The sequence below is a fragment of the Salvelinus sp. IW2-2015 genome, linkage group LG4q.2 (assembly GCF_002910315.2).
Source record: "Salvelinus sp. IW2-2015 linkage group LG4q.2, ASM291031v2, whole genome shotgun sequence".
NCBI lineage: Eukaryota > Metazoa > Chordata > Actinopteri > Salmoniformes > Salmonidae > Salvelinus > Salvelinus sp. IW2-2015.
In genome coordinates, this window is record NC_036843.1 from 21975668 (window position 1) to 21993684 (window position 18017).

Below are 18017 nucleotides of genomic sequence, written 5' to 3' on the forward strand. Positions count from 1 at the left end.
CAGAGACGACTGAGGAAAGGCTGGGGGCAGAGACGACTGAGGAAAGGCTTGGGGGCAGAGACGACTGAGGAAAGGCTGGGGGCAGAGACGACTGAGGAAAGAGCTGGGGGCAGAGACGACTGAGGAAAGACTGGGGGCAGAGACGACTGAGGAAAGACTGGGGGCAGAGACGACTGAGGAAAGACTGGGGGCAGAGACGACTGAGGAAAGGCTGGGGGCAGACTCCTGAGGAAAGGCTGGGGGCAGAGACGACTGAGGAAAAGCTGGGGCGAGACGACTGAGAAAAGCTGGGGCAGAGACAACTGAGGAAAGCTGGGGGCAGAGACGACTGAGGAAAGGCTGGGGGCAGAGACGACTGAGAAAGGCTGGGGGCAGAGACGACTGAGGAAAGGCTGGGGGCAGAGACGACTGAAGAAGGCTGGGGCAGAGACGACTGAGGAAAGACTGGGGGCAGAGACGACTGAGGAAGAACTGGGGCAGAGACGACTGAGGAAAGGCTGGGGGCAGAGACGACTGAGGAAAGGCTGGGGGCAGAGACGACTGAGGAAAGGCTGGGGGCAGAGACGACTAAGGAAAGGCTGGGGGCAGAGACGACTGAGGAAAAGCTGCTTCAGAAAGACTGCTGCTACGAACCCTCTTCAGTTCGTGAGAGTTGTGCTTTTCATCTGAGGTGTCTGAAAAACAAACACAAAACCAATTGATATCACAATGAGTCCTGTCAACATTGTGAAGAACCACATTCTTAATACTGCAGCTATATTGTTTGCTTGTGTACATACAGTACTAGTCAAAAGTTTGGACACACCTACTCATTCAAGGGTTTTTCTTTATTTTTTACAATTTTCTACATTGTAGAATAATAGTGAAGACATTAAAACTATTAAATAACACATTTGGAATCATGTAGTAACCAAAAAAGTGTTAAACAAATCAAAATACATTTTAGATTTGAGATTATTCAAAGTAGCCACTTTTGTCTTGATGACAGCTTTGCACACTATTGGCATTCTCTCAACCAGTTTCACCTGGAATGCTTTTCCAACAGTCTTTTGAAGGAGTTCCCACATATGCTGAGCACTTGTTGGCTGCTTTTCCTTCACTCTGCGGTCCAACTCATCCCAAACCATCTCAATTGGGTTGAGGTCAGGTGATTGTGGAGGCAAGGTTATCTGACGCAGCACTCCATAAGTCTCCTTCTTGGTCAAATAGCCCTTACACAGCCTGGAGGTGTGTTGGGTCATTGTCTTGTTGAAAAACAAATGATAGTCCCACTAAGCGCAAACCAGATGGGATGGCGTATCGCTGCAGAATGCTGTGGTAGCCATGCGGGTTAAGTGTGCCTTGAATTCTAAGTAAATCACTGACAGTGTCACCAGCAAAGCACCCCCACACCATTACACCTCCTCCTCCATGCTTCGGTGGGAACCACACGTGCGGAGATCATTTGTTCACCTACTCTGCGTTTCACAAAGACATGGTGGTTGGAACCAAAAATCTCAAATTTGGACTCATCAGACCAAAGGACAGATCTCTACCGGTCTAATGTCCATTGCTCGTGTTTCTTGGCCCAAGCAAGTATCTTCTTCTTATTGGTGTCCATTAGTAGTGGTTTCTTTGCAGTAAATCGCCGGAATGACTGACCTTCATGTCTTAAAGTAATGATGGACTGTCGTTTCTCTTAGCTTATTTGAGCTGTTCTTGCCATAATATGGACTTGGTCTTTTACCAAATAGGGCTTCTGTTTACCAGCCCTACCTTGTCACAACACAACTGATTGGATCAAACGCATTAAGAAGGAAAGAAAATCCAACAAATTAACTTATTTTGACTGGTACTGTATGTTAGTGAGATACCAACCTGTCTCTTCCCCTGCAATGCAGCCTGACACCATGTAAGGAGAGACCCTCTCTTCCTCATCCTCCTCTTCTATCCCCTCCTCCTCCACCTCTTTGTCACTGTCAGAGGACATGGTGACAATTGGAGGGGTGCTATGTACCTCTCTCCTGGTGCTGCACAGGACAGACAGAGAATAGAACACACACTATTAGGTGACAATAGTCAAACGGAACATGTTGAATGCGTCCCAAATGGCACCCTAATCCCTATATAGTGCACTACTTTTGACCAGAGCCCTATGGCTCCTGGTCAAAAGTAGTGCACTATATAGGGAATAGGGTGCCATTTGGGAAGCAGGGTGCATTTCCAGTTGACATTGAATAACTCGCATAATAACTAACAACGGTCATAGCAACAAGCCTGTAGACAAACAAGGCGGCGGCAGGTATCCTAGTGGTTAAGAGCGTTGGGCCAGTAACCAAAATGGTTGCTGGTTTGAATCCCAGAGCAGACAAAGTGGAAAATCTGTTGATGTGCCCACAAGCAAGGCACTTAACCCTAGTTCCTCTGCTAAATGACTAAAATGTAAACAATTCAGGGTTAACACTTGTCTTTCACTCCATCAATCAAATGTATTATGTCAATTGGCATTCAGAATATGTGTGTCTCCACTAAGTTATGTAAACGTTATGTTTGCTTTCTATGGGTATTAGCTAGCACAAAACATGTTATCCCATTAACTACATACTCCAAGGAGGCCATTTGCCCCACGAGGAGCTAACAGGAACAAGAGAACAAACAACAACAGGAATAAGTCATATGAGTCAAGGTACTTGTCCCACATTAGTGTGTTTAAATACTGCAGCTACCTGAGATTGCAAGGTTTGTGAGGTGGGGTCTTCTGAACTGGCTTGCCGTTCTGCTTGAGGTCCGAGAGACGCTGTCTCATACTGATGGTCAGCTCTGGGGCCAGACGCCACACAAAGATACAGCTATCACCAGACACAGTTATCATGTGCTTGCAGTCATTGGTAAACTTCATTCCAGTCACAACCTCTTTGAAAAAGAAAAAAGACAAACAAATGAAAATGAGGAAAGTATCTGGGCACTCAATTATGGACATTTTTACAAAGAAATGATGTGTGGAATTCACAGTATGAGAGGTCATTAAATGCAAAGATGGACATGATGATGAAGAGGAGTTCCAGATGGTTCCTCCTTTCTGAACACACTGCTGGCTGCAGATTGTCAGTCACACATTTTGCTGTATTTCTTCTAACTAAATGGGGTAGTTTTTACCAGAGTGTCCAAACATGGTGGCCACACACTCCCCAGAGTAGAAGTCAAAGATGCTGATGTTCTTGTCTGAACAGCTGGTGGCCACATACAGCCCTGAGGGGTCTGTCTGAACCTGAGGAGCGAAAAAGACAACTGTGGGCCCATTTTTATAAACCAGCTACGGTGTTGTCAAATGAGTCTTCACAGCAACACTACATGACATGAAAACATGCAAGCCTAACCCACCTTGATGACAGTCCCATCCTCTCCTTGGGAGCCCTTGTACAGTTTCTTCTGTTTTCCGTTACTGATGTTGAAGATTCTGTTGTTAGGGGAAAGAAGTGTCAAACTAACAACCTACAGGCACAGAGGTTCTATTCAGAACTCAACATCAAAACACACCAGCAGCTCAATACTGCAGGAGTAAATCACAAAGACAGTTCTGCTTTCTAAGCACCCGTGGCTTTATCAGGTGATCAATCCTCTGTTTTATCAAATGTCAGCACATCTATACACGAAGATGGAGGGCAATAAGTCAATGACCTCAAGTCAGACCCGTCTGTCTATTTACATCCTGCCTCAGCAGTTAAGTTATAGACTGAAAAATGTTCAGATCAAGGGACTGAGTCATCTGACCCTGAAAGTTCAAGGAAACACTGGACTGTGTTCTGTTCATGAGTCAACCAACTCTGTGCCATGGTGTGCTAACAGGATTAATGAGTTAGCCAGCTAACTGAAATAACAAAAAAAAATATGTAAGGACAAGTTTGAAATGGGCATGGTCTAATTGACTCAACAATCAAAAACACATATCAAAGTTTTCTTAATGAACCAGAAAACCAATAGTTATTCCTGGTTGTTTATCAAAGTTAGCTGGCCAACTCATTGATCCTACTTTGTAGCATACCCTCTCTGCTCAGCTGGTATGCATGTCTCTCCCCATCTGACCACATGGGGTCACGCTAACAGCCTAACTGGTGCATTGTCACTGAGTGCCAGAAGGAGAGACCAGCAGCCACCAGCTAGCTGGCAGGCAACCACACACAAGGCCCAGTCAGGGCCCTGCCAACCTTGTGGGGAGCTGGCAAAGTGTGAGGGCAGCCAGTCAACCATTGAGTCACACTCTTAAGCACCGCCACTAAGTTGTATAAGGAACAAATCAGAGCCTGTTAAACAAGAGCTAAGCCCTCTAACTCTACCAGAAATAAATATATAAAAAGGCCTGGGGGACATTTATCATTCAGATGCAGTTAAAACAGCCTAGTTTCCATAGTAATGTTTAATCACTGTGCTGAAACAGCAGAGGAGCATAAGGTGTGTTTACAGTTGACTTTAAGTATCTCGAGCGGAGGGAAAGGCCTATTTGGACAGTCGTACTACGCTGCCACATTCATCTTATTTACACCAACTGTGTGGTTTCCAAACTGTGGAAACCACAGGGAGGAGAGGCGGGGCACGCCCCATTTATATCTATACAGTACACTTTTGTGGTTACTACAGGATTCCATATGTGTTATTTCATCGTTTTTGATGTCTTCACTGTTATTCTACAATGTAGAAAATTGTCAAAAATAAAGAAAAACCCTGGAATGAGTAGGTGTGTCCAAACTTTTGACAGGTACTGTATATATATATTTTTCTTAAGGAACTCAGTCCAGCTTTAAACGTACTTTTGAAAGTGCTAATAGTAGAACACACAAGGTGGAATATCCAAATTGGGTAGTGCACCATCAGTTAATCTTGTTATGTTAGTCATGGCGCACCTTAGAGAGATAATATTAACTTCAGAAATGTCCAGATCAACTAGCTCATGTCAGCTCATGTTTTCTATTTAGTTTTTTTAGCCCATAGATTTTGTTGTAATGTTTGAGTCACTCAAATATCACATGAATACACAGACATGGCAGAATGTATAGAATTGCAAGAACATTGGCTTTAAAACGGCAACATTTTCTCTCCCCCATGACAAAATGTGTAGAATTGCAGGAAATAAGCTTTAAACCTGCAAAATTCTCTCCACCAACAAGAGGGGTGTGAACAGTTTGTGTCATGAACAGTGCTTGTGCCCAGAGAAATAGACGTGGCGCGTGCGCAGAAGGGGTGCGGGATGTTCCCCAATGCTGGAAGGGGGCCCCCGAGTGATAAAGTTTGGGAACCCCTGGATTAATAAAGCAGTACGTAATAAAGCTTAACTTGTGGGTAGTTGTTTACATAACTTGGTTGTTTGAAATTTCTCCGTTATGGTAGAAATTTCAACCATAACAATTTAATCTCAGACTCATATTGTAACACCCATGGGGTATTTAGGATATAAAAGGGACTGGCCATTCAAACAAGTAGGCACAAGACCTGCTGGAGTGGTGAAACAGAGAGGCACATTTTTTACAAGTCTGCATTTGAAATATCAGCATTTTAAGCCAACGCTAAGCCATATTTTCTTTCAAAGCGTGTGTTATTGTCGTTGATGCAGGGTGGAGAACGTGAGTGAGAGATGTAAACACTTGAGCAGGCAGATGGAGGCTCAGGTCAGGACAGGCTTCACCAGCCAGGGGCGGGGCCCCTGATCTCATCCTTCCTGTGTTTACAACACTCGAGTTAGGACTAATCCACCTGCTAGGGAGGGATGACTGCACAGTCTGACCGATTATGGAGAGGTCAAACACAAATACACTCACATACCAGTGGAGGCTGCTGAGGGGAGGACGGCTCATAATAATGGCTGGAATGGAGCCAATAGAATGGTATCAAACGCATCAAAGACGTGGTTTCTATGTGGTTGATACCACTCCATTGACTCCATTCCAGCCATTATTATGAGCTGTACTCCCCTCAGCAGCCTCCACTGGCACGTACTCACACTCGTGTACTGTACGCATACACACACACAGACTAACACTGTCATCACACACACATTGACGCACATATACATACACCGAGAACAATAATTGAGACAAACAAGGACAAGTAGACAAGGCCCCCACCTGATGCTGCGGTCCTGACAACCAATAACAGCATATTTCCTGGTGGGGTCGATATCCATGTCATACAGCGTTGTCTTGCGTACGATGTGGTGGGTGCGGGTAAACACGGTTCCTTCATCTGACTGTAAACGACAGGGTAAAACAACCAGAGGTTAAAACAGGTCACCACTCACTGCCGTGCTAGTGCCATTAACAACACTACTGTAAATGCTCCAGTGAGAAATGAGAGCTGTTCTATTTAAGCTGTTTTGGCAGACATATTGTTACAACGAGTCATAGTATGCGTCCCTATGGGCCCTGGTCAATAGTAGTACATATAGGGAAGAGGTTTCCATTTGGGACGCAGCCATATTCTAATAAACCACAACATTTATCCTTGTAGGGCTTTTGTTGCTTTTCTAGCAGTGTGCCGTGACTTCTAAAGCAGTCCATGGATTATATGGTAGAGAATGACAATACTTTCCATCTACTTGTTAATTAGATTGTAACATTTACATACAGAGGGTTAGAATTGCACACCAATCTCAATGTGGATGAATTAGAATTTTCTCCATTTGTTACTTCATACACTGGTTAGGTTAAGTTCCAAGAGTCAACCTGAAAATAGTCTGACTACTTCAAGATTACGCTATCACCTCAAAAGACTCGAAAGACTACTCCAATTCTGAATCCATTTGAATCTGAAGATAATTTAGTTCCGTTCACTAAAATGGCTTTGGTCACATGATGTCACCAGTCTCACTTTGTGTCTTCTTCCTCTATGTATACCATTACATCATTATCGTCTTCTTGACACCCAAAGCTGCCAGCGCTGCTAAGAACAATATGTAGTAAGGAGGGCCTGCCGGGGACCTGGGGCATACAAACAGCCAGGGGACACAGAAAGCCTTAGAGGAAAAGTGTCATTATTAAATAGGCCACTTGGAGTTTAATTAATTAGCTGTAAGCAACAGGAATAGACAAATTAAACAGGGGTTGGCTGAGCCACGGTTAAGAATGTGGGTCCATGGCCAAAATATGTAGAGAGATCATGATGAAATATTGCCAAGCCTTACCACAAAAGCATTAGTCCCCCTAACCTAGTTAAGCCTCCAGCAGCAGCAGTTCTAGAGCAGCGCCATTGTGTGTGTGTGTTTTACCTTCTGCGCTGTGCGGAAGTAGATGCTCTTGTCAGCGCCACAGCTGATCATCCTGACCTTGCCTTCATTGGCTAAAAGAGAAGGAGCACTGTTACCATGGCAATAATAACCATGTTAACTGTAAACTGCAGGCTAGTGCCACAATTGACACTTCTATGACACCTTTGGAAGCCAAAGGTCTAACTTCCATAGCTAATATAACTGTTAAAGGAGTGAAACTTGAGAGTTTGAGGTAAAGGGGGGTGGTTGGCGGGATGTTGTAAAGGGTCAAAGGTCATCTGCAAATCTCACCAGCGAATCGTACAGCGGTGATGGAAGAAGAGTGTTCATCCAGCGTCTGCAGCAGGCTGTACTCCCGCTCTGCATCCAGCACGTGGATCAGCCGGTCTCGACTCGCTGTGGCTAGCAGCTTCAGCCCTGTCACACACAACACACACACACTTAGATTTTATTCATTACCAGACACTCTTAACCAGAGGGACTTATAGTCAGTGCATTCAAATGGGTCAAAACAGCCACATATCACAGTCATTACAAGAAAAAAACCTTCTTCACACCACATATAGGCCTACATTACACTCCAGGACACTCGGACACTAGCAACTTACCAGCAGCCAACCCGTGTTCTCCATTTCGGTGGTGATAAATATTTTTCATTAGGATGTCCTTTTTGTTTTAAACAGCCATAAAGCATCTTATATTATCCTAATAACCAATGAGCTGACGGACACATCACATGGATATCGAAACCAATCAAAAATGGATTTGAAGCACTTCCCCAGAGTGGACTTGACTGAATTTCCAACCAGAATGATTTCAGTAAATGAAAAGCACTATCCTCTCCTTGCTGAGATTGAAAGTGGATCCTGGATCTGTTAGCTTTGTGACTTTGTTAACCTTGATCCCAGCTAGATACAATAGCAGGAGGAAAGGTGATATGGTAAACCTGGAGGATGAATTGCATAGCAATATCAGGTTCCCCCTCTTATCCATTATGATTTAAAAGGCTAAACTGATCCTAGATCAGCACTCCTCTACTCTGAGATGCTTTGTGAATACAGGCCCAGCAGGACAATGGCTGCTGTCTGACTATTATCACCCTCTGAGTTGTTACTATCAAATTGTATTTGTCACATGCTCCGAATACAACCGGTGTAGACCTTACCGTGAAATGATTACTTATAAGCCCTTAACCAACAATGCAAGTTTAAGAAATATAAGAGTTAAGAAAATATTCACTAAATAAACAAACATTTTTTATAAGTAACACAAAATACCAATAATGAGGCTATATACGGTGGGTTAAAAAAGTATTTAGTCAGCCACCCATTGTGCAAGTTCTCCCACTTAAAAAGATGAGAGAGGCCTGTAATTTTCATCATAGATACACTTCAACTATGACAGACAAAATGAGAAAAAAAATCCAGAAAATCACATTGTAGGATTTTTAATGAATTTATTTGCAAATTATGGTGGAAAATAAGTATTTGGTCAATAACAAAAGTGTATCTCAATACTTTGTTATATACCCTTTGTTGGCAATGACAGAGGTCAAACGTTTTCTGTAAGTCTTCACAAGGTTTTCACACACTGTTGCTGGTATTTTGGCCCATTCCTCCATGCAGATCTCCTCTAGAGCAGTGATGTTTTGGGGCTGTTGCTGGGCAACACGGACTTTCAACTCCCTCCAAAGATTTTCTATGGGGTTGAGATCTGGAGACTGGCTAGGCCACTCCAGGACCTTGAAATGCTTCTTACGAGGCCACTCCTTCATTGCCCGGGCGGTGTGTTTGGGATCATTGTCATGCTGAAAGACCCAGCCACGTTTCATCTTCAATGCCCTTGCTGATGGTAGGCTTTGTTACTTTGGTCCCAGCTCTCTGCAGGTCAGTCACTAGGTCCCCCCGTGTGGTTCTGGGATTTTTGCTCACCGTTCTTGTGATCATTTTGACCCCACGGGGTGAGATCTTGCGTGGAGCCCCAGATCGAGGGAGATTATCAGTGGTCTTGTATGTCTTCCATTTCCTAATAATTGCTCCCACAGTTGATTTCTTCAAACCAAGCTGCTTACCTATTGCAGATTCAGTCTTCCCAGCCTGGTGCAGCTCTTTGGTCTTGGCCATAGTGGAGTTTGGAATGTGACTGTTTGAGGTTGTGGACAGGTGTCTTTTATACTGATAACAAGTTCAAACAGGTGCCATTAATACAGGTAACGAGTGGAGGACAGAGGAGCCTCTTAAAAGAAGAAGTTACAGGTCTGTGAGAGCCAGAAATCTTGCTTGTTTGTAGGTGACCAAATACTTATTTTCCACCATAATTTGCAAATAAATTCATTAAAAATCCTACAATGTGATTTTCTGGATTTTTCCCCCTCATTTTGTCTGTCATAGTTGAAGTGTACCTATGATGAAAATTACAGGCCTCTCTCATCTTTTTAAGTGGGAGAACTTGCACAATTGGTGGCTGACTAAATACTTTTTTGCCCCACTGTACAGGGGGTACCGGTACCGAGTCTATGTGCGGGGGCACCGTATACTGCAGGCAGCCAGAGGGAGTGTACTGGGCATATTCTTAGCCCTCTCTATCTGCTCCTCTGTGTGGTGCCAACTGCCAAATGGATACCTAGAGGAATGATCCACTAAGAACATCTAAATATTATTAATACTCCTACTAACATGGGAGCCACTGGATGCATCCCATATGAGACCGTATTACCTATATATAGTGTACTTCTTTTGACCAGGGCCTTTTGGGATGCACCCACTGTGACAGATGTGCTGCTACTGGGGCTAGACGATGGAGGTCTGGAGGAGAGCCAAGCAGGTCTGGGACCAATGCCAGGGTACAACCCCAGGCCCAACTCACACACACACCCTCAGGCCTGCCCAAGCCAAGCAGGCATAATATGCTCTGCCTTGCTTTTCTCTGAATTGGATGGCACTTCACCAGCTCTGATAATGCCCTCTTAATAGCCCCACTGAACACACACACACTCTTTGTAACAACACATTCAAATGAGATGAAACATGGGTGTGTGTTGATATTGTTGACTATAGCAGTAGTTACAAAGATAACTTCAATAATTTTCACATTCCATTTCACAAATCTCTTATCGGATGTTTTGGTTTTAATGTGTGAAAAGGGGAAAGTTAATTCTTTAAAGCTGCTCATTTAAACTTTGACTAAGAAGAATTTACATACAGTACATTTGGACCCAACGCAGTCTCTTTATAACGTGCTGGAGCTCTGAAGTGGTTTGTTTCACAAGTCAACGGGAGGTTGGTGAAGCATCTGGCAACCAGCTGATAGTGGTTTATACCTACAGTAGTATCTTTAACCATGTTGTCTCTCATTTTCTCCCAGAAGAGGGGAGATCTGGCTTCTCATGGCTTGCAAGCTAACAATAAATATCTGTATTCAGTATGAGTTAGCTAACTACATAGAAGGTGAATATGTTATTATGGTAACAATTTGCCTATTTAAATAAAGGTTAAATAATAAAAAATAAAAAAAATTCTGGTAACAATTTGCCTACTTAAATAAAGGTTAAATAAAACATTTAAAAATTATTCTGGTAACAATTGAATGTACCCGTCTCAGGCTTGGAGTATTCCAGACACAGGATTTCTGAGTCATGGGCCTGAACGTTCAAAATCTCCCCCATGCTCTCCAGATCGTGGATCCTGCAACAACAAACAGAACAAAATAGTACTTGATTAGTCCTGTTATGCTCCCATAACACCACCATTTGTTTGTTGTTGCGAGGAGCACACTGTTACAGCTCAGTCCCGCCACACACAGAGACACCGCTGGGCTGCAGTAGAATGCAGAGTAGACCGCCATTATTCAGTTTTGCGTGACAAAGTTAATTAACAAAAAGTAGCCTTGGTGTTAACTGGGTCAGCATCTATCCATCCAGTGATGTGGACAGAGAGTCAGCTAGGCTGCTGCCTGAATGGACACCAGCCTACTCCAACCCCAATTAAACACACACAGCTCTGAACACGCACACGCACGCGCACGCGCTCACACACACACCCAGGAGTCTAGTTAGGGAATTTCATTAGGACATAGAGGTGCTGAGTCCTGAGGGGCAGTGGTGGAAAACAAGGCTCTCTCTGGGACGGCATAGCAGGGGTACTGTACCTCAGGGTTTACCCTGATGAAGGTCTACTGACCCAAACATTCATTCGTTTAAAGGGATCCAATCAATTGTTTGTGGAGTAATCAAGAACACCAGTGTGAGTTTCTCATTCTACAATAGTTTCTTCCATAGACTTTGAACTACAGGTGTGCGAACAAACCACTCTTTTTCTCCAACAGTACCTCAAGGTGCCGGTCCGGTCGCCCGATGCCAGGTGCTGCCCGTCTGGGCTGACACACATGGTCCTGATGCCCGTCCTGGTCTCGGAGGTCTGGGGGTCGGCCTTCTCTCCGTTCCCCGAGTTGAGGCACTCTGTGTCCAGCAGGCCGGCCGTGTTGTTGTCCATGTAGATGATCTTCTGGAGGTCCTGGACAGAGGGAGAGAAGGGGGGGGGGGTTATTAGCCCCACTTATTTTTTTGGGGGGGGGTGCAAAACCAAATATTTTTTTAGAACTAAAACAAGATTGACCACAGTTTGTCGTTTCCAAAGGGAACACGAGTCATAGTGGGCAAAACAAGAAGGAGGTGGGCAGAGCCAAGCACACACTAGCGATATCCTATTGGTGCATTCTAGTATACATCTGCATATTTCCGTTAGGGAACACCTACTCTGTGAAGTGCACGTGTGCAATACCTCAATTCACCTTTGCACTCCTTCTAAAAACTTTTGCAAGTCTACAAATCTTAGTCCACTCTGTTCAGAACAGATTCTAGTTTTGGGAACAGAAAACTGTATCAAATGTTGAAATGATGAGAACATTTGCAGAATGTCGGCTAAAATCCATCTCGTTCCATCTTCTCCCACTGCCGACCAGTGGGCTTCCTCTCTATTTGGTAGTGAGTGGAAACGCCAACAGGATGCTTCACATTTATACATCCAGTGAAATCTCTCTCTCATTGTTCTATCTGTGGCATAACTCAGGATTCAAAGGTTCTTGAGTAGAACTACTTTGCATCAAAAGTCAATCAGCAGTCATTCATATTGAGATCAGGGTTTAGATAAAGGGTATGTGAGAGTGAAACAGACGTACGTTGCTGATGACGTTGCGGCTGAGAGTTGTGTTGTGTCCATCAGTGTTCCAGAGCCGGACGGTATTGTCTGAAGAACAGCTGAGGAAGGAGCCTGGAGGCAGACAGGGCTGCCTGCCATCACTTACCCTGTCTGGGTACACCTGTACAGGTACAGAGGACATGAAAAATCAGTAGACCTATCGTCTAGGAGACGGGTACACCTGTACAGGTACAGAGGACATGAAACATCAGTAGACCTATCGTCTAGGAGACGGGTACACCTGTACAGGTACAGAGGACATGAAACATCAGTGGACCTATCGTCTAGGAGACGGGTACACCTGTACAGGTACAGAGGACATGAAACATCAGTAGACCTATCATCTAGGAGAGATGATATAAATATTAATCTACATACATTTTGGCAGGTACAGAGGACATGGAAACATTTGTTCTAAACTAGCGTATGCACATCCAGATAGATTCCAGCTGCAGAGTGGAAAAATGGCTTCATCAAAAATAAAAAGGTAACCGCAGGCGGTTGAATGCTCCGCTGCACGCAACAATATACAGTACATTCAGAAAGTATTCAGACCCCTTGACTTTTTACACACTTTGTTACATTACAGCCTTATTCTAAAATAGATTAAATAACATCCTCATCAATCTACACACACTACCCCATAATGACAAATCAAAAACAGGTTTAGACATTTTGGCAAATGTATAGAAATAGCTTATTTACATAAGTATTCAGACCCTTTGATATGAGACTCGAAATTGTGCTCAGGTTCATCCTGTTCCATTGATCATCCTTGAGATGGTTCTACAACTTGATTGGAGTCCACTTGTGGTAAATTCAATTGTTTGGACACTATTTGGAAAGGCACACACCTGTCTATATAAGGTCCCACAGTTGACAGTGCATGTCAGAGAAAAAACCAAGCCATGAGGTCGAAGGAATTGCCCGTAGAGCTCCGAGACAGGATTGTGTCGAGGCACAGATCTGGGGAAGGGTACAAAAACATTTCTGCAGCATTGAAGGTCCCCAAGAACACAGTGGCCTCCGTCAAAGGAAGACGTTTGGAACAACCAAGACTCTTTCTAGAGCTGACCGCCTGGCCAAACTGAGCATTCGGGTGAGAAGGGCCTTGTTAAGGGAGGTGACCAAGAACCCGATGGTCACTCTGACAGAGCTCCAGCGTTCCTATGTGGAGACAGGAGAACCTTCCAGAAGTACAACCATCTCTGCAGCACTCCACCAATCAGGCCTTTATGGTAGAGTGGCCAGACGGAAGCCACTCCTCAGTAAAAGGCACATGACAGCCCACTTGGAGTTTGCCAAAGGGCACCTAAAGACTCTCAGACCATGAGAAACAACATTCTCTGGTCTGATGAAACCAAGATTGAACTCTTTGGCCTAAATGGATCACGTCTGGAGGAAACCTGGCACCATCTCTATGGTGAAGCATGGTGGTGGTGGCAGCATCATGTTGTGGGAATGTTTTTCAGCGGTAGGGACTGGGAGACTAGTCAGGATTGAGGGAAAAATGAACGGGGCAAAGTACAGAGATATCCTTGATGAAAACCTGTTCCAGACCACTCAGGACCTCAGACTGGGTGAAGTTTTACCTTCCAACAGGACAACGACCCTAAGCACACAGCAAGACAACGCAGGAGTGGCTTCGGGACAAGTCTCTGAATGTCCTTGAGTGGCCCAGCCAGAGCCCGGACTTGAACCCGATTGAACATCTCTGGAGAGACCTGAAAATAGATGTACAACGACGCTCCCCATCCAACCTGACAGAGCTTGAGAGGATCTGCAGAGAAGAATGGGGGAAACCCCCCAAAAACAGGTGTGCCAAGCTTGTAGCATCATACCCAAGAAGACTCGAGGCTGTAATCACTGCTAAAGGTGCTTCAACAAAGTACTGAGTAAATTGTCTGAATACTAAAGTAAATATGATTTCAGTTGTTTGTTTTTTTTATAAATGTGCAAATAAGGCTGTAACGTAACAAAATGTGAAAAGTCAAGGGGTCTGAATACTTTCCGAATGCACTGTATATGAGACCACCATTCAACAGTGTGCAACAGGTATCTTGTTTCTTTTCTACATGTAAAAGGATCTCTACACAGGGAGTAAAGAGCAACGTGTTCCTCCCGGCCTTACCTCGACGCTCCACACGCAGGCCGAGTGGTAAAGGGCGGAGTAGACCTTGCCCACTTTGCGGAGGTCCCGTACGTCCCACACGTACAGGCTGTGGTCGTTGTAGACACAGGACAGCCAGCGACTCGCAGGGTCATAAGATACAGCCACCGTGTCTGGACACCGGGCGTCCATCTTGTGGCTGAAGAGGTGACTGGAGGGAGGGAGAGTTAGGATGTAATAACACTGTAATTCTCTAATAAAATAAAAATATATATTGAATTTATAAAGCACTTTTCCAGAACCCAGATACTTTATAGTTACAGTACAGTAGTTACAAGCTAACCCAATTCAGTGGTTATGAGAAAAGCCCAGCTATTGGCCGGGCTGGCATCCCTTTACCAACGATTTAATGGTTGTGTTTTTGGCCTGAGCATAATGTGCCTACTGGAGAAGTTTCCCACAGAAACTTCTATAAACAGTAGTGAGCTGACCTTGATGGCTTTACTTAATAGCAGCTTCGACATGACCTACACAGCCATCTATGGGCCCTGGTCAAAAGTAATACACCAAATAGGGAAAAGGGTGTCATTTGGGATGCAAACATGCAGTTAGTTATTCCATTGGTGGAATCTTTCACAACCCACACAAACATGCTACATACATGATTATTCAGCTAATCTGTTATAACATCTGGGGCCTATTGTCAGGAAGTCAGTTGAACAGGGAAATGAACGAGCAGCATTCCAGACTCTGCATTCACTCAGTCCATATTTATGAGAAGAACTAACTCTCAGAGGAATCTCTGTCCGTCTTACTGAAGGCATCAACAACAAAACGTCGATTTAAAAAGAGCTCGAGGGGGATACAGGAATACAAAACAATGACATTTATCTCCAGCTGGGCCCACATGCATCCTGGATGAACAGGAAATCATTAAAGGGTATTTTGTGTAGTTGGTTTGCTTGGTATTTGCATAGGTATGTAGAGTATGATGCTGTATGAGAACAAGATACCACACAACCCACACCGCTCTGGCTAACCAACAGGACAGACAGAGACTGTTCCCACTTCCCACAGTCACAAAGACACCATTTAAATGCTTCATTCACGACCAGGGCGACATTTAAAAGTCATAATGTTGATAAAAAACAGGTTCTCTCATATCCAATTTTTTTCTATGTCACGATACAGGCAATTAAAGACCCAATTGATTATAAAATATGAATTCTTGCACACATAAAAACCTCTGTACGTCGTCTGCATTGTGTGGAGGTTAAGGTCGGGGACACTCACCTAGCCTCCACCACAGTGGCGATGTCTGTGCCCAGGCAGTGTGGGCGTGGCAGGGTACAGATGAAGTGCAGGTTGACGGGGCTGAATGCCCTAACCGTGCCGTCGGCACAACCACAGAAGATCAGCTCGTCCGTCACAGACAGAGATGTGGCCTGACTGGTCTGCAGGGCAGAGGAGGATGGTTAGAGGACACACTTACTGTCCACTACGTAAAACACACACGTCACGGTTTCCTCCACTACAGGATGTAGAGAAGACAGGACAGGGACCCACCTGGCTCCATTCCCTTCTGCCTCACTAGAGCAACACATCGGGAATAGGGTGCTATTTGGGATGCAGCCCAGGACTTCAGGGAAATTAATTGCAGAGACAGCAGAAAAGAGCTACAGTGCTGTATGTTAATGATATTGAACATATTGAATTGAAGACCATTGCCAGAGAGGCATCAGAGAACCCACTAGGAACTAGCAGTCACAGTGTTTCCCATAGGATTTTTTTCAGCAGCGGTGGCAAGGTTAGCTTAGGGGAGTGGGGGGCGTGGTAGTGGGCGTGGCCAATGGCACGGTCTCCGACCCAACATTTTAAATGTCCAGCTCTTGGCCGTAGAAACAACATTTCCTGCAATTCTAGCTTTTTTGCATTGGTGCGGAGAGAAAATGTGTTATTTTTTTGTTCTTACGCTATCTGTCACTCAAGTATTATAACAAAATCAATGGGGGCCACATTCCATGACATTTGGGGAATTTTTGATTCTCCCTGACATCTAGTTTCTATTTTTGTTAGTTATCAAAAATGATCTTATTTAAAAATATGTTGCTCCATTATCTTCTCTACATACTTTATAACTGGTTGTAGATGTTCAAGTTTACAGTGAAAACATTTTACCATCACGGAAAGAGTTCGGTATAACCAAACTCTTTTGTTTTTACGCAGAGGCTCGCCACTGCTAAATTAACATAGGGGAAACATTGAGTAAGCATCACATACTTGTCCGTCTGTGTAAATACTGATTACCACACTTCACTGTAGCTAGGAACCTGGGTCAACAATATAAGAACATCTCTCAAGTAGTTTAATCTAGGCAGAAGAAGTGGCTTCACTAGAAAATAAATATTTTGAAAATGAAACAGTTCAACAACAAAACAGTTTGACAGAAACAGAATGATATGCAGTATATTTCACTGTGGTGAAGGAGATGGGATATGGTATCCACTCCATGAACCACACATCATATATTTCACTGTGGTGAAGGAATGGATATGGTATCCACTCCATGAACCACACAACATATAATTTTCACTGTGGGGAAGGAGATGGGATATGTATCCACTCCATGAACCACACAACATATATTTCACTGTGGTGAAGGAGATGGGATATGGTATCCACTCCATGAACCACACACATATATTTCACTGTGGTGAAGGAGATGGGATATGGTATCCACTCCATGAACCACACATCATATATTTCACTGTGGTGTAAGGAGATGGGATATGGTATCACTCCATGAACCACACAACAATATATTTTCACTGTGGTGAAGGAGATGGGATATGGTATCCACTCCATGAACCACACAACATATATTTCACTGTGGTGAAGGAGATGGGATATGGTATCCACTCCTTGAACCACACAACAGATCCAGATCTAGGCCTCCAGCTTGAAAACAACACACAATATAATTTTACAATTTACCAGATTGATGCTTGAAATGATGAATAACAGTAATTCAGTCAGGCATGCAGCCCAGAATGGACACAGCTTTTTCTCCAAGTCCAATAACAGTCATTTACTAAATGTTTTTTTTACACATTCTCCACTTGGGCTCAGGTTGCCAAAGCATGCTGTGCTTTCCCAACAGTCAGTGCACTGCTAACCACGGCATGCCAGAGAAGCAGCCATCTTAGAAGGGGAGAAACCAAAATATACCAAAGTGGCAGCTTCAAGTGGCCTCTGGGGAAGAGGAGTGTATGGTGACAGTGTAGTTGTGACAGAGGATGATCTCACTCATGCCTACAGCAGATAAGATATGCAGTTCATGTGAGGGGATTAAAGCCATGTCCTAGTTGGATGTTGTGGTCACATGATACAGGCTAGATCACAGCCTGCTTTTAAATTAATCCACACTGGTAGCTTCGCAGTGAGAATGTTAAGAGCGTAAATTAATGAAGTCAGTTTT

At 44.1% G+C, this 18017-nt stretch overlaps 1 protein-coding gene across 5 annotated transcripts in view; it reads right to left on the minus strand.

The window, feature by feature from the left end:
• LOC111963474 (mitogen-activated protein kinase-binding protein 1) overlaps positions 1 to 18017 on the minus strand; it is a 57823-nt gene that overhangs the window by 10153 nt on the left and 29653 nt on the right. For all 5 annotated transcript variants that reach the window (XM_023986940.2, XM_023986942.2, XM_023986939.2 and 2 more), the window contains 13 exons: positions 15833 to 15993; positions 14561 to 14750; positions 12410 to 12550; positions 11561 to 11745; positions 10826 to 10917; positions 7526 to 7651; positions 7235 to 7305; positions 6096 to 6217; positions 3361 to 3436; positions 3136 to 3247; positions 2706 to 2892; positions 1858 to 2009; positions 634 to 674 (listed from right to left, as the gene is read on the minus strand). In XM_023986940.2, coding sequence (XP_023842708.1) covers positions 634 to 674; positions 1858 to 2009; positions 2706 to 2892; positions 3136 to 3247; positions 3361 to 3436; positions 6096 to 6217; positions 7235 to 7305; positions 7526 to 7651; positions 10826 to 10917; positions 11561 to 11745; positions 12410 to 12550; positions 14561 to 14750; positions 15833 to 15993 — 1656 coding nt within the window. The remainder of the gene's footprint in view (positions 1 to 633; positions 675 to 1857; positions 2010 to 2705; positions 2893 to 3135; positions 3248 to 3360; positions 3437 to 6095; positions 6218 to 7234; positions 7306 to 7525; positions 7652 to 10825; positions 10918 to 11560; positions 11746 to 12409; positions 12551 to 14560; positions 14751 to 15832; positions 15994 to 18017) is intronic.